The sequence below is a fragment of the Cnephaeus nilssonii genome, assembly GCF_951640355.1.
Source record: "Cnephaeus nilssonii genome assembly, chromosome: X".
Lineage (NCBI taxonomy): Eukaryota > Metazoa > Chordata > Mammalia > Chiroptera > Vespertilionidae > Cnephaeus > Cnephaeus nilssonii.
This window is the reverse complement of record NC_137071.1, coordinates 88,157,263-88,180,055: the sequence shown is the minus strand read 5'-3', so window position 1 is coordinate 88,180,055 and position 22,793 is coordinate 88,157,263. Positions and strand designations below refer to the sequence as shown.

General features: G+C 42.5%; 1 protein-coding gene across 1 annotated transcript; it reads left to right on the top strand.

Annotated features, from left to right (window-relative positions):
• The first annotated feature begins 125 nt into the window (after positions 1 to 125).
• STEEP1 (STING1 ER exit protein 1) lies at positions 126 to 21,313 on the top strand. The gene is made up of 7 exons (XM_079765892.1): positions 126 to 294; positions 4,675 to 4,792; positions 15,706 to 15,747; positions 17,400 to 17,538; positions 18,373 to 18,462; positions 19,051 to 19,143; positions 20,734 to 21,313. The coding sequence occupies exons 1-7, from the start codon at positions 171 to 173 to the stop codon at positions 20,794 to 20,796; spliced, it is 669 nt and encodes a 222-aa protein (XP_079622018.1). The 5' UTR covers positions 126 to 170; the 3' UTR covers positions 20,797 to 21,313.
• Positions 21,314 to 22,793: the final 1,480 nt, after the last annotated feature.

The following is a 22,793-nucleotide window of genomic DNA, read 5'->3' as shown; positions in this document are numbered from 1 at the left end:
CCCCTCCCTCCCCCAGCATCTTAGCCTAATGAGACAGCCCGGAAGTTCACATGACTGCTACTGACACGTGATTAGCGGGACTGTAGGGGAAAGACTCAACGCGCGCGTCTCTGACGTAATTTATGCGCGACTCTTGTTTTGGGCGTTGCGTTTGCCGGTTTCTCTGAACTATGCCTAAAGTTGTGTCCAGATCTGTTGTCTGCTCCGACACCCGGGACCGGGAGGAATATGACGACGGCGAGAAGCCCCTCCATGTGTACTACTGTCTGTGCGGCCAGATGGTTCTGGTTCTGGGTGAGTAGTGGGGAACTGGCGCGCGGGGGGTGGAGGCTGTGTAAGGAGCAAAACTTAGGGTTCTCAAGTGTGATTTTTCTTCTGGCTGTGATCTGGGAGCCAAGTCTATTTGAAGATTGGTAGGCTTTCCCTCTGCATCAAAATCCTCCCTGCACATCCCCGCCTCGGAATGCAGCTTTCTGTTTAACCTTCTGCCTTTGCATCCAAACCTCCCTGAAAACTAATTACTCCTTCAGAAAATGATACACTGTATCTTCCCCTCCTCTCACTTCGCCTCCGGATGCAGTAATAGCTCTTATAGGAAATGAAAATAGAACCCTTCCTTGATCTAACATTCTCCTCCAGCTATAACCCCATTTCTTTGCTATTTTAAAATAGCAAAACTTCTAAGAAGAGTTGCCTATATTGGCTGTTTCTGCAACCTCACTTCCCACTTGACCTCACTTCAGACAGGCTTTCCTTCCCACCTCACCATCTAAACCATATTTGTCAAACTTAATAACTGAACATATTACCAGTTCCACTGGTCAGTCAACGGTCATTTTAGTTTCCATCTCAGCAGCATTTGACAGATCCGAGCACTCCATCCTTCCAGAAACACTTTATTTGCTCCCAAGACTCTACACTCTCCTGATTTTCTTCCTATCTCGATTTTTTTCCTCTTCTGAGTGTCTGGTTCCCTTTTCTGTCTCAGACTTTGGCCTTGCAAGGCCCTGGGGCTCAGTCCCCTGACCTGTTCTCAATCTTTAATCACTCCTTAAGTGATCCCAACCATTCCCAAGCTTTGAATATGCTTATGACTCCCAAATGTTCATCTTTGACCTGCACTTCTCCTCAAACTCCACCTGCCAATTCCATGTCTCTGTTTGGATGTCTAAAGAGCCTTTCAAAGATATCATTGACTTCATGATGCCCTACTCTGTGCTCCTCACTGTTCCTCTCATCCATTGATTTTTAGAGTGAGTGGAAGGGAGGGGGAGAGACAGAGAGAAAGAAACATCCACGTGAGAGAGACACTTCGATTGGTTGCCTCCCACATGTACCCTGACCAGGGTCAGGGATTGAGCCTGCAGCCGAGGTATGTGCACTTGACCGGAATTGAACCCGGGACCCTTCAGTCTGCGGGTCGATACTCCATCCACTGAGCCAAATTGGCTGGGGCTCTTTTTTTTTTTTTTAATCCTCATCTGAGGATATGTTTTCATTGATTTTTAGAGAGAGAGAAGAAGGGGGAGGGAGGGGCAGAAGGGAGGGAGGAGGGAGAGGGAGAGAGAGGAGAGAGAGAGAGAGAGAGAGAGAGAGAGAGAGAGAGAACCATCGATCGGGTGCCTCCCATACATGCCCTGACTGGGGATCAAACCCGAAACCTTTTAGTGTACAGGACAATGTTCCAACCAACTGAGCCACCTGGATAGGGCTCAGACTCATTCTTGAACTCTCTCTCTCTCTCTCTCTCTCTCTCTCTCTCTTTCTCTCTTGGCTGAGTACAGTGAACTTTATTGATGCATGACAAGGTAGGACTCCCTAAGCCCCTCTTCAGGGGGTCTTCCCTAAGCTTCTTCAGGGGGTCTGGGATAGAAACTGTGAAGATCAGGAGATTTTCAATATTTTGGGGGATTGATTTGGGGCAAGGACTCCCCAGCAGCTGAGGGCCTCTCTTCCTTTCACTGGGGCTGGTGGTCCAGGGGGCTCTTACTGCTTGGAGGCCATGTGGACCATAAGGTCCACCATTCTGTTGCTGCAGCCAAATTCATTGTCATACCAGGAAACAAGCTTGACAAAGTGGTCATTGAGAGCAATGCAGCGCCAGCATAGAAGATGGAGGAGTGGGTGTCACTATTAAAGTCGCATGAGACAGATAACCTGGTCCTCAGTGTAGCTCATGATGCCCTTGAGGGGGCCCTCTGATGCCTGCTTCACTACCTTTTTGATATCATCATATTTGGCAGCTTTCTCTAGATGGCAGGTCAGATCCACAACTGACACATTAGGGGTTGGGTATGGAGACTCTCCCTGAGCCGGCTTCAAATCAGATGAGGCAGAAGGCGCTGGCTCAGGGGCAGTCTCCATACCCGAAGGCCTGTGTCTGTTGCCCATTAGGATGCAAGTTACCTTCTTATTTCTGAGCGGAGCACCTGGAAGGGTGTCCCTGCAGTGGGTGGAAGAAAGAGCAGAGGGCACCGATCCTAGCATCACCCCTTTTGATGTTGGCAGCATCTTGCCCCTAGAAGATGGAGATGGACTTCCCATTGATGACAAGCTTCCCATTCTCAGCCTTGACTGTGCCTTTGAACTTTCCATGAATAGAATTAGGAGCATATAGACCCTGTAGCTGAGGTCAATGAAGATGTCATTGATGGTGACAGTGTCCACTTTGCCAGAGTTAAAAACAGCCCTTGTGACCAGGTACCCAATACGGCTATATCTGATCATTCTGACCTCCACCATCATGTCTCAGGGTTGTGGCTGGCACTGTGCAGGAAGACACGCTGTCTTATGAACAGGAGGAGCAGAGAGCCCAATTCTCCCTTTCTTAACCTTACACCCATCCAGTTCATCAACAAATTTGGCAGGTGCTTCCTTAAAAAGCTATCTAGAATATGACTACTTCTTATCACCTCCATTTCTACTACTGAAGTCCAAGCTACCATCATCCCTCACCTGGATTGCTACATTAGCCTCTTGCTCTCTACTTTGTCCCCAGTGGTGTATTTTCTACACAGCAGCCAGAGTCCTGTTTCAAACCAGTGTTTCCCTGTAACACCGAGAATAAAACCAAAGTCCATTCGAAGGCCATGCACGATCAGAGACCCACAGCTACCTCTCAGATTTCATCTCATAACATTCTTCCCCTTGCTCACTGCACTCCAGCCACAGTGATGTTTCTGCATCATGTCAAAATGTTCCTGCCCCCAGGCAGGGACTTTGGGATTGGTATTTAGTCTGTCTCCACCACTCTTCCTTCAGTGCTTCCTTACTTTATTCAGGTCTCTGCTAAAATGTCACTTTCTTAGAAAACTTTTCTCTGGCTACCTTATGTAAATAGCACCCCTGTCACTCTGTCCTCTTACCCTGCCTGATTTTTCTTGGTAGCACTTAACACTTTCTGAGATCACTGTTCCTCCTCTTAATATTGTCTAAATTTTTTATTAGCACTTATCATTCTCCAAGATCACATTATATAATTATTATTTTTAAATTTTCTGCCTCCTCCACTAGACTAAATTAATCAGGTCAGTCACTTTGTCTGCTTTGCTCTTTACTGAACCCCCAGCACAGTGTTGGAACTGTGCCTGAGTATATGGAGGAACCTTACATATTTATTGAATAAATGAATTCTCTTTTGATCACCTAGAGTTGGGTCTGAATTTTTGTTCTGCTTCTTATTAAATGTGTGACATATATCTTACCTTTCTAAACCTCAAGTCCCTCATCTCTATTTTTTAAATACATTTTTATTGATTTCAGAGAGGAAGGGAGAGGGAGAGAGATGGAAACATTAGTGATGAGAGAGATGGGCTGCCTCCTGCACGGTCCCTATTGGGGGTCGAACCTGTAACTTGGGCATGTGCCCTGACTGGGAATAGAATCATGACCTCCTGGTTCATAGGTCAACACTCAACCACTGAGCAACACTGGCCAGGCTCAAATTCCTCATCTTTAAACTAGGAATACTAAATATCTACTCTTAACAGGTCAATGTGAATAGCAACGAGCTATTGTGCAAACTACCTGGTGATCTCTAACTGCCCTCTCCTCCTCCTCCTCTGTTAATCTCAATTCCCTCTGATCACTTGACTTCTCTGTGATCCTTTAGGTACTTAGTTGGCAATATATCAATTTTCCACCTGCTTTATAACTGTACATTATTTACCATGTGTTTTTGTATTAAAACTTTCCTAACAGGGATGGGTCATCTGCATACTATATATAGCATACCACCTACCCTCTCTATCCTTTTCTAAGCACTTATCCACTTTTTTCAATGCTTTCCTCATAGGCATTGTAGTATGCTTGATTATTTCTTCTGATTCTAATGCATTATAATACAAACCAACTGTACCATGACGCTTGAATCACAGAAATATCAGAAAACTTGAATTGTAGTGCTGGGAAAGACTTTTGAGATAATACAATCTATTCATCCTTCAAATAAAGTAAAAGACCCCAAAAAGAAGTGACCTGCCAAAGATCACCAGGGTAGTAACAGCACTGGGACTGAAATCCAGGTGTCCTGATACCAAGTCATTTTTAGTTGGAAAATTCAATAATAGGCTTCAATAAGCATAGTAATTAAGTAAAACTTACACTGAAAACTTCTGATTGCCTCGGGATATTTTCCAGTGACTCTAGTGACCAAATCTTTCTTCATTACTTCAGACTGTCAGCTGGAGAAATTGCCTATGAGGCCCCGGGATAGGTCCCGGGTGATTGATGCTGCCAAACATGCCCACAAGTTTTGTAACACAGAAGACGAGGAAACTATGTATCTTCGCAGGTAAGAGGTCGATGTTCTCTATCTAGGATTTCCTTATTGTGTTGGGGTCTAGTCTGAGGACTATAAATACTCCATCTAGCGTTGAACATGTCTTTTGGGCCCAATACATTGATGTTTGTGGTAGATCTCTAATTTCTGTTAATGCAGCAGTAGCTCTATTGTGTTTTGTTGAAATGGTGCTGAGATGTGATTCTTTTGCTATTTGAGAGCTGTAATTTTTTTTTGCAAGTAGAATGAGTTCATTTAACCTGTAATCTCTTAGAGCATACTATGTGCAGGCATTGATCTAGGGACTGCATCTATGAGGATTAATCAAGTACCATCCTAACCATTAAAGAGCTCATGGCTCAGCGAGGAAATAGGCTACCTATTGTGATATGATAAAATACTGGTATGGTGAACAAAAGGCTACAGGAAAACATATAGGAGTGGCTCATCCTGCCTGAACAGTGGTCAGGAAAGGTAGAAATAGATGGTGGCATTTGTGTTTGGCCTTGAACTAGGATTTTACAAAGTATGTGAGGTAAATTAGGAACATTTCAAGTGGATGGAATATGGAAGCATTAAAAGCATCAAATATGTGTGCTTGGGAAATCTGAGTAGTTCTTTGTATCTAGAGCCCAGGCCACTCTACAGGAAGAAGGGGTTCATGCCTCCTGGGGTGAGGACAATAAAATGCTGAAGCAGACAAGTTTGGGTCTTATCTTCAGGCAATAACCATCTCCTTTTTTATCTTTTATTTATTTTATTAAATATATATATATTTGTATTGATTTCAGAGAGGTAGGGAGAGGGAGAGAGAGAGATAGAAGCAACAATGATGAGAGAGAATCATTGATTGGTTGCCTCCTGCACACCCTCTACGGGGGACCGAGCCTGTAACCCGGGCATGTGCCCTGACCGGGAATCAAACTGTGACCTCCTGGTTCATAGGTCAACGCTCAATCACTGAGCCATGCTGGCTGAACACCATCTCCTTTTTTAAGCAGAGCAGTGACATGGTTAGATCTGTTTTAAGTTTGGGAGTCCTTGATATATATGGGGAATTGAAACTTGGGAAGGGATAAAATTACATAGAAAGGTTGTGGAGCAAGAAGAAGAGAGGACTGGAGATACAATCCGGGGAAACATTGACATTTAAAAAGCAGATATCATAATTGGAACATAGCCAGAAGAACCTGATGATGTGGAAAACAGGAAAGGACAGAGTTTCAAGAAGTGTGTGTGGGGAGGGAGGGTAGTCATCAACAGGTGCCCGATGCCACCGAGAGGTCAATCCTAGGGAAATAAAAAGTCCATCATTTCATTCAGCAAATATTTCATTTATTGATCTCCTACCATGTGCCATGTGCTGACCTAGAAACCCGGGATATCCTAGTGTATTAATGTGCTAAACTGGATAGCTTAAAACCACAGAAATGAATTTTCTCACAGTTCTGGAGGCTAGAAGTCTAAAATTAAGGTGCCAGCAGAGCCATGCTCTCTCAGAAGGTTCTAGGGCAGGATCCTTCCTTGTCCCTTCCTAGCTTCTAGTGTTTGCTAGCCATACTTCTCATTTCTTGGCTTGTAAATGCATCACTCTCATATCTGTCTGCATCATCATATGGCTTTTTTTGTGTGTGTGCCTCTGTCCCTATGTTTCTTCTCTTATAAGGACACCAATCACATTGGATTAAGGGCACATTCTACTCATCTACATGACCTCATCTTAACTAATTATATCTGCAACAACCCTCTTTTCAAATAAGGCCACATTCTGAGGTTTCTGGAAGAACATTACTTTTTAAAAATATATATTTTTTAATTTATTTCAGAAAGGAAGGGAGACGGGGAGAGAGATAGAAACATCAATGATGAGAGAGAATCATTGATCGGCTGCCTCTTGCACACCTCCCACTGAGGTTGGAGCCTGCAACCTGGACCGGGAATTGAACTGTGACCTCCTGGTTCATAGGTCGACACTCAACCACTGAACTACGCCAGCCAGGTGAAGAACATTACTTTTTAAGGGGCATTATTCAACCCAGTACAACCAATAAACAAGCAAAGAACCCTGCCCTTATGGAGCTTAACCCTTTGCACTCGCTTGCTTTTTTCTCGATTCCTTTATTCTAATGCTAACCATGTTGAGTCACACTCGACATCTGAGTGCAAAAGGTTAAGTTCTAGTGTTGAACTAGAAAAAACTACAGGCTGGCATCTAGCTATGTTTATTTAAGAAACCAAACTATTATCAGCCCGCATGAATGAAAAAAGTTAGCAACCACTGCTAGGTGACATTCAGTAGCAAATCAAGCATCAAGCACCACTGTGACAACTGGGTTTCCAGAACTGTGCAGTTGAAGAAAATTTTGGTCATATTTAAGATACAACCGGGGCACAAATTATAATAAAACTTATGATAGTCACAAAGGGAGGCCCTCCAGGAAATATTGGGGAAACACTTCATATGGTACATAGAAAGGTTTATACTAGTAAGTAACATGCCCTATCTAAAGCTAATCCATTCTCTTGTGCTTTTTCTCCCTCCATTAATCTTTATTTAGGTTTCTGATTTTGAAAATTATTAACTGACTATCTTAAGGATGAATAAATTATTAATTATATATTTATATAACATTACATATATAATATATTCTACACTAATAAAAGAGAAATATTCAAATTGACCATCACTTCACATCACCCACCAACCAATCAGGAGTGAATATGCAAATTAACCCAACAAAGATGGCAGCAGCCCCAGCCGCTCCGAGCCTCTAGGCAGCACGCATGCAGGCACAGAGCAGCCATGCGGGGTGGGACGCCTGCTATGAGTGGGGGGTGGGGGTGGGGGGGGAGCTACAGGAGCTGTGCTCCGGCCAGAGCAAAGACTGAAGGCTGCGGCCAGAGCCAAGGCTTGGGTCCCGGGTGCCGGAGGAAAACCCGGTGCCAGCAGCCAGGGGAAGGAAGGCCTATTGCACGAATCTCGTGCAAGGGGCCTCTAGTATATTATAATTATATATTACTATATAGTAGTATTATATTATATATATGAAAAGAATTTCTATTCAGTTAATTCAGAAAGTAATCTAATAACACAACTAGGCCACAGACTCTGTGACATTATAAGGCAGATACCCTCAGTTCTGTGCCAGAAAACTGCATGGCTCTAGACTGAAGTAGAAACCTTGGAATGCAATCAGCCTGATCCTGGAAGTGAGCCAGCTTCAGTCCCAGCCTTAGTGTTGGGTGCTGCTCAGGCTTGTGGCCTCTGGCCAAGTGACTGTTGGGCCACAGTTTTCAGAGTTTACCAACAAGGCATGGTATATTTCCCCCTTGGTTGATATTGTTCCTGCTCTAATCATGTGCAGTCTAGTGTGCTTCCCAACTGGTCAAAGTGGAATTTCAGTCTCCTCTTTACCCTTACTCTCCTGCAACCCAGGCATGTGCCCTGACTGGGAATCAAACTGTGACCTCCTGGTTCATAGGTCAACGTTCAACCACTGAGCCACACTAGCTGGACTCCTTTGACATTGTTCCCTAGTCCTCTCTTTCCCTTATCTAGCACTCCCCCAGTTACAAATCAGTGGGTGAGTTTCTGTCTGTATCTTTGTTCCTTGTGCCTCCCTTGATGCTGTCTCCTTCCTTGATTTCTGTGAAATTGCTCTGGTGGTGGTTCTTCTACTTCCTTGGCTTTATAGGTCTTCTGTAGTCTTCTTCCTGTCCCTTAAATATTGGTCTTCCCCAGGGCTCTGACCTTGATTTTCTCCCTTCTCTCTTTATACTGTCCTTGGACATTCTCACCACCTTTTGTGGTATCAGTTACATTTATATGCTGAGGACTCACAACATCTAGATTTGCCTACGTTTTTCTCCTGTGCCTAGAACTGAATATCTGCCTACTCTACCTCCTCACCTGATGTTCTACCTCAGATCCAACATGACTAAGGCCAAACTCATTATTTCTCTAATGTGGAAGATATTGCAGATTGGTTCAATCAGCACCACTCCAAATCTTCTCTCATACCCGCCTAAATACTAGAGTCTATAAAGTTAGTACATATTCCAGCCTCCCCCCAAAACGCCCCCCCCCCCCAAAAACCTCTAATATTCTGAATGTGACTTAGCTTTTGCCAAGTAAAAAGGATGGAAGTAGAAATTGTTGGGTGGGGCTTCCAAGGAAAACCTTTTCTTCTCTTATTTCTTCCTGCTATTTTGGAAAATGGATTTGATAATTGGAGCACCAGCAGCCATCCTGGGACTGGGAAAGAAAGGCCACAAGAATTGCACAGCTCTTGCCATGCTATTCTTGGGTCTCAACCTTTGCCAGGATCCACCTTCCTCTAGGCTTCTTTTACATGAGAACAAACTCTTGTGTTGAAGCCACTGCAGTCAGGTCTCTGTAACTATCAGCCAAACACAATTTCTTCTTTTTTTCCCCTCCTATGCTGACGCCACCATTCATGCAGTGGCCCAAGGCAGAAATCTGGGAGCCTATCCTCTTTATCTCATCCATCCCTGCCCCCCACAATCCCCTGCACACATCCACTCACCATGTACTGTCTGTTCTATCTTGTAATCTCTCTTGTGGCTGCCTCCTCATGTTTGGCCCTGCTACCCTGCCATCATTCTGGTACCCAACTTCACTTGCTTGGGCTGTTGAAGTGGCCTTTTTTCTGGTCTTTGGCCTTAACTTTTACTGTCCTTCTGCCTGAATGATCTCAAATGCACATTATTTCAATCTCCTGCTTCAAATCTTTCAGTGATTCTTCATGACCTATAGCAGTGCCTTTCAAACATTTTTAGACTGAATCCTTTCTTAAAATTAAATTCTTACCCAAAAGTATAAATCATCAGGAAGCTGCTCTGTTTTGGGAGGAGGTGAGCCCAACCCATTAAGAACTCCCTTCCCTTCCCCTATCTGATTTCATTTAGGGGTCATTGTAGAGCACAATTTTAAAAATTCTGGTTAGCAGGATAAAATCTAAGCCTGAGGATTTAAAAAATCTCTGTGATATGGTCTTGGCCTGCCTGGTATGCCCTTGATTTTTTTTAAACAACTGAGAAACATCATCTCATATCGTTCCTGTGGGTCAGGAATTCAAGAGCAGCTTAGTTGGGTGGCTCTGGTTTCTCATGAGGCTGTGGTTAAGAGATTGACTATGGGTGCAGAAGTTTGAAGTTTTTATTGGTGCTGGAGGTTCCACTTCCAAGGTGGCTCACTTGCATGATTGGCAGCTGAGTGTAACTGTTGGGGAAAAGCCTCAGTTTCTCACCACAGGTATTGTCCATAGGGCTGTTTGAGTATCCTTAGTGACATGGCAGCTGGCTTTCCACAGTGTGAGTAATCCCAGAGAAAGCAAGGCAGAAATCACAATGTCTTTTATGTTCAAGACTCAAGTCACAGACTATCATTTCTTCAGTGTCCTACTGGTGTCACAGGTCAGCCCTATTCATTGTGGGAGGGGACAGTATAAGAGTGTCAATACGAGGGAGCAAGGATCATTGGGGGCCACCTTAGAGGCTGTCTGCCACAACCAGGGAGAATGATTGGTTTAGTTTTCAGCCTTCCCTATCCTACCTAATAATAGACAAATATGCAAATTGACCGCACCTTTGCTATGCCCAAGCCACGCCCACCAACCAAGCCACACCCACCAACCAATCAGGATGAGTATGCAAATTACCCCAACAAAGATGGCGGCTAATTTGCATATCAAGACAGCATAGAAAGAAGCCAAGAGCTGCAGAAGGGAGCAAAGCTGTGGAGAAGCAAGCAAGCGGGGGGGGGGGGGGGGGGAGGGAAGGGAGGAGCGGAGGCGGGGCCGGGGGAGAAGGAAGAAGAGCAGGCGGGCTGGCGGAGAAGGGAGAAAAGCAGGGGGGCTGGCGGAGAAGGCGGGGCAGGGGACAAGGGAGGAGAGCAGGCAGGGTGGGGTAGAGTGCAGCAGGAAACCCTATTGCAGGATTTTTCCTGCAATTGCAATGCTAGTCACATATATTCCTAGAGATTAAAAATAGGAAAGCCCTAGCTGGTTTGGCTCAGTGGATAGAATGCCAGCCTGGACTGAGGAGTCCCGGGTTCAATTCTGGTCAAGGGCACATGCCCGGGTTGCAGGCTCGATCCCCAGTGGGTGTTGTGTGAAGGCAGCCGATCAGTGATTCTCTCTCATCACTGATGTGTCTAGCTCTCTCTCCCTCTTCCTTCCTGTTTGAAATCAATAAAAAAATATATATTTTTAAACAATGGGAAAGACAGCAAGGTTACTTAGTCTTAATATTCAGCTCATTTAATCACTTTTTAATAATCAAAGCACTTAAAAGCCTTGTCTCATTTACATTAGAGTTTCAATATCTCAAAAAGATAAAACTTTTTGAGAGGAAGAACCCTGCCTTATACTTGATCAATTTTTATAAACTTGACAAAATCCAATTTGCCATAGGTATTTGAAAATAAACTCATTGGGAAATATACAGCCCCTTTTGTTTGATATTCCTGTGCTTTGTAAGCTCCAGCTTATAAGATTGGCTGACTTTAGGATTCTAGAAGTCAGTTGCATGGTGAATATTTCCCTTCAGGCTGAGGTAGAATTTAGAATCCTAGTAGGAACCAGATAGGGTACACAAAACAGGAAATATTGCCAGTGCCCTAGTTTAGTGATGTTAGCAAGTGGGGGCACATTTGGCATAAGTAATACTTGTAAGCAGAGAGGCAAAGTGTTAAAGAAGGTGGAGATCACAATCTTTGGCGTTACACTCTAAGCATCACCATTGTATCTTTTCTCATTCTGTGGGTTGTGTTTTCACTTTCTGGAAGCACAAATGTTTTTAATTTTAATCAAGTCCCATTTATCTATTTTATGATTGTGCTTTATTTAGATGTTCTATTTCTTTGCCCGTGAGTTTTGGTAGTTTGTGTCATTCTTTTCTAGGATTTGTCCATTTCATCTAGGGCAGTGGTCGGCAAACTCATTAGTCAGCAGAGCCAAATATCAACAGTACAACGATTGAAATTTCTTTTGAGAGCCAAATTTTTTAAACTTAAACTTCTTCTAATGCCACTTCTTCAAAATAGACTCGCCCAGGCCGTGGTATTTTGTGGAAGAGCCACACTCAAGGGGCCAAAGAGCCGCATGTGGCTCGCGAGCCGCAGTTTGCCGACCACGGATCTAGGTAATCTAATTTGTTGGTATACAATTGATCTTAAAATCTTTCTGTCTGTAAGATCTGTCGTACTCCTTTTGTTTTTTAAGGCTAGTAACAGACTATTTGTAATTCTCTGAATAGTTTGTGTTGTTTTGCCTTTTCACATAGTATTCCCTCTGCCTGAAATACCATTTTCTATCAGGACTGTCAGCTTGAACATACCTCTTCATGTAGCCTTCCATGCTTGCTTCAGACAGATTGGTAGCTCCAACCTCTGTGTTCCCATTAATTACACTGTATACATTCCTCTATTTAAGAACTTACCTCCATGATTATAATTTTATTCACTAAACTGAATTCTTAAAATAATTCAACCCATATTTATTGCATGTTTATTTTGTTTCCAGTACTTTGTTCAGCTCTGGGGATAGAGTGGTGAGACAGACAGGCGTGGTCTCCACTGATTTCTGATCTCATGGACCTTACAGTCTAGTGGGATGACAGAAAAAAATAAAGTAATTATGATTATGAAAGATCATATGAATGAAACAAAGGGCTCATGCAGAGAACCACATGAGAACCTCTTTAAAAAGGCAGGGAAGGCCTCTATGAGTAGGGGATATTTGAACTGAGTCCAAAAAAGAAGAATGGCACAGCTGTGGCAAAGTAGTAAGAAGAGCATTCCAGGCAGAGAAGAGCGTGTGCGAAAGGTCAGAGGTGGAAAAACACTTGTTGGTTCAAAGAACAGAAGGAAGACTGGCATGGCTAGTGTGTAGTGAGAGAGGGAGGGAATGTGTGAGGTGATGCAGGGCCCCAATTGTGGGCCCAGTTGCTGCCTGGTAGGCCATGGTAAGGAGTTTGGATTTTATTCTAGGTGTCTTGGGAAGCCATTCTTGACTGTACTTAGAGACTGATTTGGGGTGAGACAGTAGTAGAAGCAGATTCTAGAATAAGCATTCGGAATTTTTATTTTAGATATGATTTTGGAATGAGAAAGGTCTCTTTCTCTCTCACTATTTATTTGGTCACACAAACATCTAAAATTTCTATGTGGGGGGAAAAGTCAAAGAGAAATGTAAAACTGGGGAAGAAATATTTGCAAGTCTCCTTATTCCTATATAATAAAGAGCTAATATTCAAATGGTTGTCATGCCCTTGTGCCAGGGCCGGGGGACCTGAGGCTGCGCCCCCCACCCGGCGCCAGGCTGGAGGACCTGAGGCTGTGCTCCCTGCCCTGTGGGGCTTGATGGGGGTGGGACCAGCCGGGTCTGAGTCTTGCAAGATTTCGAGGCACACGTGGGTGGGCGGGGACTTAACTCTGGGTCCCACGGCATGCCCCAGACTCTGACAGGAGGAAGAGTTTCATATACATTTTACTAATTTTCTTTCATCTCTGATACTTCTATTATAGAGAAAGGGCAAATAGCAATATTAAAAGATTTCCTCTAATTCCCTTTTAATGTGCACGAATTTCGTGCACTGGGCCACTAGTATATAATAAAAAGATGACTCAATAGACAAAAGGTAGAGACTGACAGTTCACCCCCCCCCATACAAATGCCTATTAAATATATGAAAAGATGCCTAGCTTTACTCTTTTTAAAAAAAGAACTACAATTTATGAGATCACATTTTTCACATGCCAGATTGGCAGTGTACTTTAATAGCATACTGTGTTGGTGAGACTGTAGGGAAACAGGAACTCTCACATTGGTGGTGGGAGTGTAAATTGGTTCAACTTCTGTATAGAGTTTTGAAAGGCCCTTTTAGCATTTGAAGAAATGAGATAATGATGTTGGCAGTGTCTGTCAGAATTTAAAGTAGATGCACTTCTAGGAATTTATCCAACAAGTAAAAGCCATTTTGGTTCATCCATACAAAGGCATACAGTACAGACCTTGTAAAGAACGAAGCAGCTCTTTATCAGTGATGGGGAAGGATCATATATATACTTTTTTATATGCTTTTATTGATTTTAGAGAGAGAGAGGAAGAGGGATAGAAACATTGATGAGAGAGAAACATCATCTATCGGCTGCTTCCTGCACGCCCCCAACTGTGGATCGAGCCCACAACCCGGGCATGTGCCCTGACGGGGAATCAAATTGGTGACTTCTAGGTTCATGGGTTGACGCCCAACCACTGAGCCATACTGGCCGCACAGCATTTAAAAAAATAATATTTTTATTGATTTCAGAGAGGAAAGGAGAGGGGGAGAGAGAGAACCATCAATGATGAGAAAGAATTATTGATCGATTGCTTCCTGCACATCCCACACTGGGGATCGAGCCCCACAACCTGGGCATGTGCCCTGACCAGGAATTGAACTGTGACCTCCTGGTTCATAGGTCAACGCTCAACCACTGAGCCATGCCAGCCAGGCTGGGCAACATTTTTAAGTCAATACACTTTTTACTAATTAATATACAATTTAAAATATGCTACACTTGTTTAAAAAGGCAAAAAAAAATGTATTTTCTCTATGTACAAATAAGGATTTCTTGCTTGTATCATCCACTATCTCTCGGAGGAACAGAAAAAAACCAGAAACAGTATTTGCCTCTGGGAAATAAAACTGTGAGTGGAGGATGAGTAGGGAGGATACAGTCAGGAAGCTGTGACCGTAGTCCAGGCAAGAGATACCAGTGGTCTGGGCTAAGATGGTGGCAGGAAGGTGGAGAAAAGTAGACAGGTTTAAGGGTTTTTTTATTTTTTATTTTATTATTTTTTAATACTATATTTTATTGATTTCAGAAAGGAAGGGAGAGGGAGAGAGGTAGAAACATCAGTGATGAGAGAGAATCATTAATCGGCTGCCTCCTGTATGCCGCACATTGGGGATCGAGCCCGCAACCTGGGCATGTGCCCTGACTGGGAATCAAACTGTGCCTTCCTGGTTCATAGGTTGATGCTCAACCACTGAGCCATGCTGTCCGGGCTAAGATTTTTTTTAGATAAAATGCACAGGATTTGCTGATGCAGAGGTGTGGGAGATGAGGGGAAGTAAAGAATCAAGGATGAGTCCCAGGTTTCTGTTAAGTAATGGTGGGTGGAAGAATTGGTTATCTAAGGCAGTGTCCTGTGAGCTCTTGAGCCTGATGGCCTGGGCTTGAATTCAACTTGTTCTACTTTCTAACTCTATGAACTTGGGAAAATCATGTGATTACTTTGAACTTAGGAGCCCTCATGTGTAAAATGGGAATGATAATATGACCTACATCACAGGGTTGTTGTAAGGATTAAATGAGTTAATATATGTACACTTTAGAACAGCTGCCTGGCACGTAGTAAAAGCTATATAAGTAGTTACCTCTATTGTTGTTGTTCTTATTACTGCCACTAAGTTGTTGCTATGACTACAGCTGCTCCTCTTCTTCATTCAGGGAGATGCTTGGCTCCTATCAGTAAATATTTGTGGACGGAAGGAATGCTTTAAAATCAATACATGTTTCATAACCAGTTGATCTATGAAATGAAAAAAATTTAAAGATATTTTATCAATTTTTAGATAGAGGAAGGGAAGGGAGAGAGAGAAACATTGATGTGGGAGCACAGCATCGGCCACCACTGGGGACCAAGTCCACAACCTGGGCATTTGCCCTTGACTGGGAATTGAACGAGCAACCTCCCGGTACACAGAATGATACCCAACCAACTGAACCATGCTGGTCAGTGCGAAATGGAAAATTTTGAAAGGCCCTTTTAGCATTTGAAGAAATGTGACAGTGATGTTGGTAGGTTATGAGATTTGTTCATATCTTTCTTCTTTGACTTCCTTTTTTTGTGCAGGCCTGAAGGCATTGAACGACAGTACAGGAAGAAGTGTGCAAAGTAAGTATTAACCGTGTGGATTTCTCTGAGCATAAGCAAGTAGTGACAACAATGTGTTAGGACCAGAATTGTTTGGATCCAATTCTCTGTTGTATCTTTATCCTTATAATCTCTACACAAATAACAATATGCTTCTCAAAGAGACCAGTCAGAGTTACATCTTTGACCAGCAAGCCACAAAAATAAGTTTTTTAACATGATATAATTATTTTAAGTTGAGGTATAATCCTATCTAATAAGAGAAACATGCAAACTGATCGTACCTCCGCTACGCCCACAAGCCACGCCCACCAACCAATCAGGAGTGAGTATGCAAATTAACCCAACAAGATGGTGGTTGATTTGCATATCCAGGTGCAGAGCGAAGACTGAAGACAGCGTAGAAGGAAGCGAAGCTTCAGAGAAGCAAGCAAGCGGGGCGGCGGCGAAGGGAGGGAAGCAAGTGGGGCAGCGGAGCAGGGAGGGAAGCAGGCGGGGAGGTGGAAACTGCCGCAGGAAGCCCTATTCTTGCAGGAAGATTCCTGCAACGGGCCTCTAGTTTATATATAATAAAATTTGCCCTTTCAAGTGTACCATTTGACAGAAGCATGCAATCATGTAATGCCACCACTATCATGATACAGAACAGTTCTAGGACCCCATGTTCCCTTTGCAGTTAGTTTCCTTCCTCACCCCTCTCCCTGGGCAATCGCCAATCTGCCTTTTGTTACTGTGGTTTTTGCCTTTTCTGAAAGTTTACATAATTTCTACAATATGCGTTTTACTATATACAATCTGTATCTTTTACATCTGGTTTCTTTCATGAAGCATAATGCTTTTGGGATTCATCCAAGTTGTTATGTATACCAGTAATCTGTCCTTCTTTATTGCTGAGTAGTAGTCCTTTGCACCAGCTTGTTTCACCATCCCTTTGTTGAAGGGCATTGGAGTTGTTAATGGTTTTGACTATTACAAATAGAGCTGCTATGAACATTCTAATATAAATCTTGGTGGGAACATGTGTTTTTCTCTTGAAGTGGTTTTGCTGGGTCTTATGGTAAATGGAACAGAGTAATTTAATCCAGGCCCATTTATAAAGCATGCTAGAGGACCCCAGACCTCAGAAGTTTATTTAATGCAATATAAACACATATATTACCAGCTTTAGATTAATAGAACATTAAACAGTAGTAAGTTTAATCTTGTTTCAGTAATCACAGGCATTTATGAGCCGATCACTGCAGTGGAGCCTTTACGCACCCTCTTGAAAATGCAAAAACAAAACAAAACAAAACTAGACAAACCCCCAAACTGGTTACCCATACACCAGGGAAGAATTGCAGCTGTTTTGACTAGAAAGCAATCAATAGCAGGAGCCAGGGTTCACCAGACTTATGTGATGATAAGAATCACTTGGGATGCTGAGGAAAATGACAGATTCCAAGGCCACAACCCCCAGATTTGCTGAATCAGGATCTTCTGGGGATGCGGGATAGGCATCTGATCAGCAGTTTTAACAGGCACCCTCAGTGATTCTTACTGAGTAGTTTTGGGAAACACTGGAAAGAGCGCACCATTAGTTTATGCCACAAACAAAAATATTCCTGAAATCTCAGCACACTTTGCAAATCTGGATTCTGAGGCCTCCCAAAGACTCACTCTCCTGTTCCCAGGTGTGGACTGCCACTCTTCTACCAGTCCCAGCCAAAGAATGCCCCCGTGACCTTCATTGTGGATGGAGCAGTAGTCAAGTTTGGCCAGGGTTTTGGCAAAACGAATATATATACTCAGAAGCAAGAGCCTCCTAAGAAGGTAATTGTCATTGAAGGAGACAGACTGGTTAACATAGCTATGGATTTTGCCCTGGCTGGGTGGCTCAGTTGGTTGGAGTGTCATTTCGTACACCAAAGGGTGGCGGGCTGGATTCCGGGTTAGGGCACTCTCCTGGCGTGCGGGTTCGGTCCCTGTTCGGGCCTGTATGGGAAGCAACTAATCGATGTTTCTCTTTTACATCGATGTTTCTCTCTCTCTCACCCTTCCTCTCTAAAACAAAAACACAAACAAAAATAAATCCTTGGGTGAGGGTTAGAAAAATAATAATATATATATATATGTATATATGTGTGTGTGTGTGTGTGTGTGTGTGTGTGTGTATATATATTTATATATATTATATATTATATATGACAATGGATTTAGCCCTAAATTTTAAATTATAGTGCGCAAGAAATTGTCCTTTATGAAAGCATTCTTTATTAAGAGAACGCCAATTTTGTGCATAATATTGTGTTCTTTTTTCTTTCCTACAGCTGCCCTATAAGTAAAATTAGAAATTGTATCGTTTTTATTCACATTTATTTCCTTCCAATTTCTTCTTTTTCCAGTGAAAAAAATTAAAAATGGACTGAATCAGGCTAATTTTTAAATATACTTTTAAAACCCTTGATGGAAAATGTTAGAAAAATATAATGCAAATAAACACATTGCCACTTTTAGATAGGCCACCCTGTTTCAAAGAGGTGGATGTCCACTCCCCAAAACTACATTCCCCAGCACCCAGACACGTGCACCTGCGTGCGCCACACACACAAATAGCTCACAGAGCCTCTTGCCGTTTCTACACTGATTTCTCTTCTGCGACTCTAGGTGATGATGACCAAACGGACTAAAGACATGGGCAAGTTCAGCTCTGTCACTGTGTCTACTATTGATGAAGAGGAAGAGGAGATTGAGGCTGTAAGTGCTTCTGCTCTCAAGGGAATTGGACAGGGGGTATGAAAGGAAAGGGGCTCTAGAACTACAGCATCCCGGTAGCATAATAATTAGAGAGTGCTCATAGACCTTGCTCTGCCAGTAAGCAACTGGGATGCCGGCTAGTTCCTGTGTCCCTGGATCCCTAGCACCATCTGTAAAATGAGAGCCAGGGAGTTGGACTAAATCAGTGATTTTTAAAAAATATTTTGTTTTTGAGATGCCCTGGGGGACAAATCCCTCATCCCTCTTCAGTTTAAATACTACAACGATTTCAGGTCCCTTCCAGTCCAGCTCTGATGGTTTCTGAGTCTGCCCTTAGCAGTAGCAGCAATTACCTTTATGGTACTTCAGTATAATGATGTTTACAGAGGGAGAGATGTTATCTATTATTTTTTTAATGGCTTCAGTTGAAACCTGAACTCTCCTGGATTACTGAAGAGTTGAAATGGAACAGCCATACCATTTCAGTGATAATTTCATAATTTGAGTGGTATAAATTGCTGCTTAAGGTCTCTGTTGTTACTCATTGGTGTGACTGCTGCTTTAAGGATGCTTCTTTTTTCCCCTCAGCGGGAAGTTGCTGACTCGTATGCACAGAATGCCAAAGTGATTGAAAAACAGTTGGAGCGCAAAGGCATGAGCAAAAGGCGGCTGCAAGAGCTGGTGAGTAGCATGTAGAAGCAAGGTGCTGGGCTGGACTATTTGGATCTCTTGGTCGGGAAGATCCTCTGGCAGTCAGGGAAATCTTTTAGGAAGTCTGTCAGGGGTTACTAGTGTAGCCGGCTGCCAGGTATCTAACTCTGTCTGGGCTATGACTGTCGGTATACCCTGCTCTGGGGTAGTGACCACAGGATCTAGGCTCTAAATGATAGTACCTGTTAGCTAGCCCTAAGTAGAATGATATTTTATTCTGCTACTTGTGGTCCAAGGTCAGGAGTTAAAGATCGGGGTTTATGGATGCTTTCCCAGGATGTAATGGCACAGGATAGTGTTACATTGGTAGGACTGGGGTTGGGGCTGGTCATTGCTTCTTTTTTTTTTTTTACACGAAATTTGTGCAAGGGGCTCGGCCCTCGCAGCGGCTTGCCTTAGCCCTCACAGCCGCGCTTGCCTCGGCCCTCGCAGCCCTGGCTTCTTCTGGAAGGTCGTTCAGCTGTCCAGTCTAATTAGCATATTATGCTTTTATTATTATAGATTGATTTTTAGAGAGAGAGTAAGGGAAAGAGAGATAGAAAAATCGATGAGAGAGAAACATCGATTGGCTGCCTCCTGCACACCCCCTGCTAGGGATCTAGCCTGCAACCTGAGCATGTGCCCTGACTGGGAATTGAACCAGCCACCTCTTAATGCACGGGTTGAAGCTCAACCACCTAGCCATAATGGTCAGGCTGGTCATTGCTTCTTAAGGCCTCAGTACCACCACCAGTTTCTGCATTATTCATGGGCTCATCATAGAGCATGCACACCTATATATGATGGGTCTCCATTTTTTCCTTGATAATAATTTACTTGTGATATTTCTTTAAAATCAGATAGCACTTCATTGGTGCCTCATTAAAAGTTATACCAGTCTATCCTAATGACTGTAGAGGATTTTTTGGTGAAAGAGGTGGGTAGGTCTTGGTAGCTGCTTTACCTTGCCATGGTGGTTTAAAGCAGTACTTACCAAATTTTCTGAGGTGAAGGCCAGTGTTTTATCTTTTTTTTAATTTCCAATTTGCAAGAACAGATTTATAATTTATAAAGTGCAATAAAATAAGTTTGCCGAGGCTCTTATTAAATTATTTCATTTTATTATTCTGTCAAATGGCGATAAAAGACTCTAAATGCTTACTCTCAATTTTTGTACATATCTTACATGGACCCATAACAAACAGTTCTTGGACCACTCAACATTAAGTAGCACTGTTCTAGAACAGTGTTCTTCTTTTGTTATGCCAAGAATAAGATACTAGTGAACCACGATATTGATTGATTTCCCTTGGCCCATTGGGGGTCCTGGGGCTGGGAGATAGCTCTACATTGATTACCTTTGACTGCAGCCTTGTGTATTTACCCCATTTTGTTATACAGATATTATAATTTTCTGTGTGTGCCATAGCAGTTGCTAGAGATTCATAAGGACATTAGAACCACTATTCTAGTTTGTATACTAAATGAGCATGGAGGGATAGTGTTTAGGCAGTTAGAATAAGGAAGGAAAAGAAGAATTTCATGTCATGTATCAGTACATATACTTTTCTTTCTCTCCAGGCTGAACTGGAAGCCAAGAAAGCAAAAATGAAGGGGACTTTGATTGACAACCAGTTCAAATGATCAGGACCTTTCTCTGAACCCAGACTAGAAACAAGCATTTAGACCAGAAGGCAAAATAATTTTTTTCCTTTTTATTTAATTTATTGGGGTGACACTGGTTAACAAAATTATATGTTTCAGGTGTCCAGTTCTATAACACATCATCTGTATATTGTATTGTGTGGTCACCACCCCAAGTTAAGTCTCTGTCCATCACCATTGATCTCCCCTTTACCCTCCTCCACTTCCCTCCCCCTGGCAGTCACCACACTGTTGTTCGTGTCCACGAGTAAAAGAACTTTTTATTGACTGCATGGACTGGCTCCTACCTTTATGCACCAGCAAAAGGCTTTATGTTGCTTCCTACATTCAGTGAAGTCTTTGAGTCCATCTGACCTGCTTTCTAGAGGTGAATTTTAAAAATCTTTCTATATATGTGTCTTCTGTACTATTTTTGTCCATTTGATGTAACTTATTTAGCTATACAGAAACTATGAATAGATCAGTGTTTAAGTGTTTCTGGTTTGTAAAGTAGTTGGTCTTTAATAAAATGTTTAAAGATTTTTGGAAAAAACATTGTGGTGTGTTATACAAAAAAGTGGCATGGATTAGATTTTAAAGTTACAGAAAGTCAGATCCTTGTAGGTTACTCTGTCTCTCTTCCTAGACTGGCAGGTGTTACTATGGCTTGAATCTCTCCTACTGGGAGAGAAAATCCATAAAAAGCCAGAATCTGCATAAAGCTTCCTTTACTTCAAATATGAAAGCTATAAGTGAGCCGCTCCTTATCAGACTTTGTACTTAAAGAAGCAAAAGCAAGATAGGAGTGAGGGGGTAGGATAGGTGAGATCTGAATGAAAATGGAATCTCAATAACCAACTCAGGGGAGCTACCATCCTGTCAAATAACTAAGAGTACTGCTTCTGTTTGCGGGTACGTGGGAGGGAGATATAGAGTAAGAAAGGATGCTGGGTATTTTATTTCACATTTGCTATTTGTGGAGGAGTCTTATAAATATTTAATGTTACATTGCTTCAGTGATACCAATATGTAGTGCTTGTATCTATATTTTCATCTGTTCATCTGTCTTAAAAAGTTATCGCCTGCATCTAGTGATTCTTTACAACTGAGTTGTCCTCTCCACCTCATTTCCTGTCCTCATTTGGAGACATAATTAGACATCATGTGGATAACCAACCATAACCTCCACACAATTCCTTGACCTCAACTCCAAACAATGACCTTTACCTTCACACCACTTGAGCCACAAACTACCATGATCACAGCCTGGATGTCATCTATTCCGAAATCCAGTATTCTGTTCTCTGCCAACAACCTCCTATCATTGCTCCTTTCGTACTCTCACTTTCACTAAACGTGTTTTGTTTGTTTTTAGATTTGTAGGGTAATTTTGGTGATTGTTTTATTCATAGTAATTAAAAAAATAGTCGTAATGATTATAATAATACTAGCTACATTTTATTGAGTACTTACTATGTGTCAGGTACCATGGAAAGCACTTTATAAGTATTACCTAAATTTATTTATTTATTTGTTTATGAATATATTTTTATTTCAGAGAACAAGGGAGAGGGAGAGGGAGAGAGAGAGATAGAAACATCCGTGATGAGAATCATTGATCGGCTGCCTCTTGCATGCCCCCCATCGGGGATTGAGCCAGCAACACAAGGATGTGCCCTGACTGGTAATTGAACTGTGACCTCAACCATAGGTTAATGCTCAACCACTGAGCCATACTGGCGGGCAATATTTGGTCTCAGGGACTGGCTTCTTTCACTTACCATAATATTTGCAGCGTTCATTCATATTGAAGAATATATCAACACTCCACTCCTTTTTATTATCAAATAATATCAAATAATATTCCACTATATGGACAAACCAGGTATAACCTTAATTTGATGACAATCTCATGAGAGAGGTTTAACTACAGTAGCCTTTCCCCTTATCCAGGGGTTTATATCCCAAGTCCCCCAGTGGATGTATGAACCTTATAT

What these genes read in the sequence shown, in the direction of transcription:
- STEEP1 (XM_079765892.1), top strand. Translation starts at nt 171, where the DNA reads ATGCCTAAAGTTGTGTCCAGATCTGTTGTCTGCTCCGACACCCGGGAC. An exon ending in GAAACTATGTATCTTCGCAG is followed by an intron (nt 4,793 to 15,705) that starts GTAAGAGGTCGA and finishes TTTTTTGTGCAG; the next exon opens with GCCTGAAGGCATTGAACGAC. An exon ending in AAAGGCGGCTGCAAGAGCTG is followed by an intron (nt 19,144 to 20,733) that starts GTGAGTAGCATG and finishes CTTTCTCTCCAG; the next exon opens with GCTGAACTGGAAGCCAAGAA.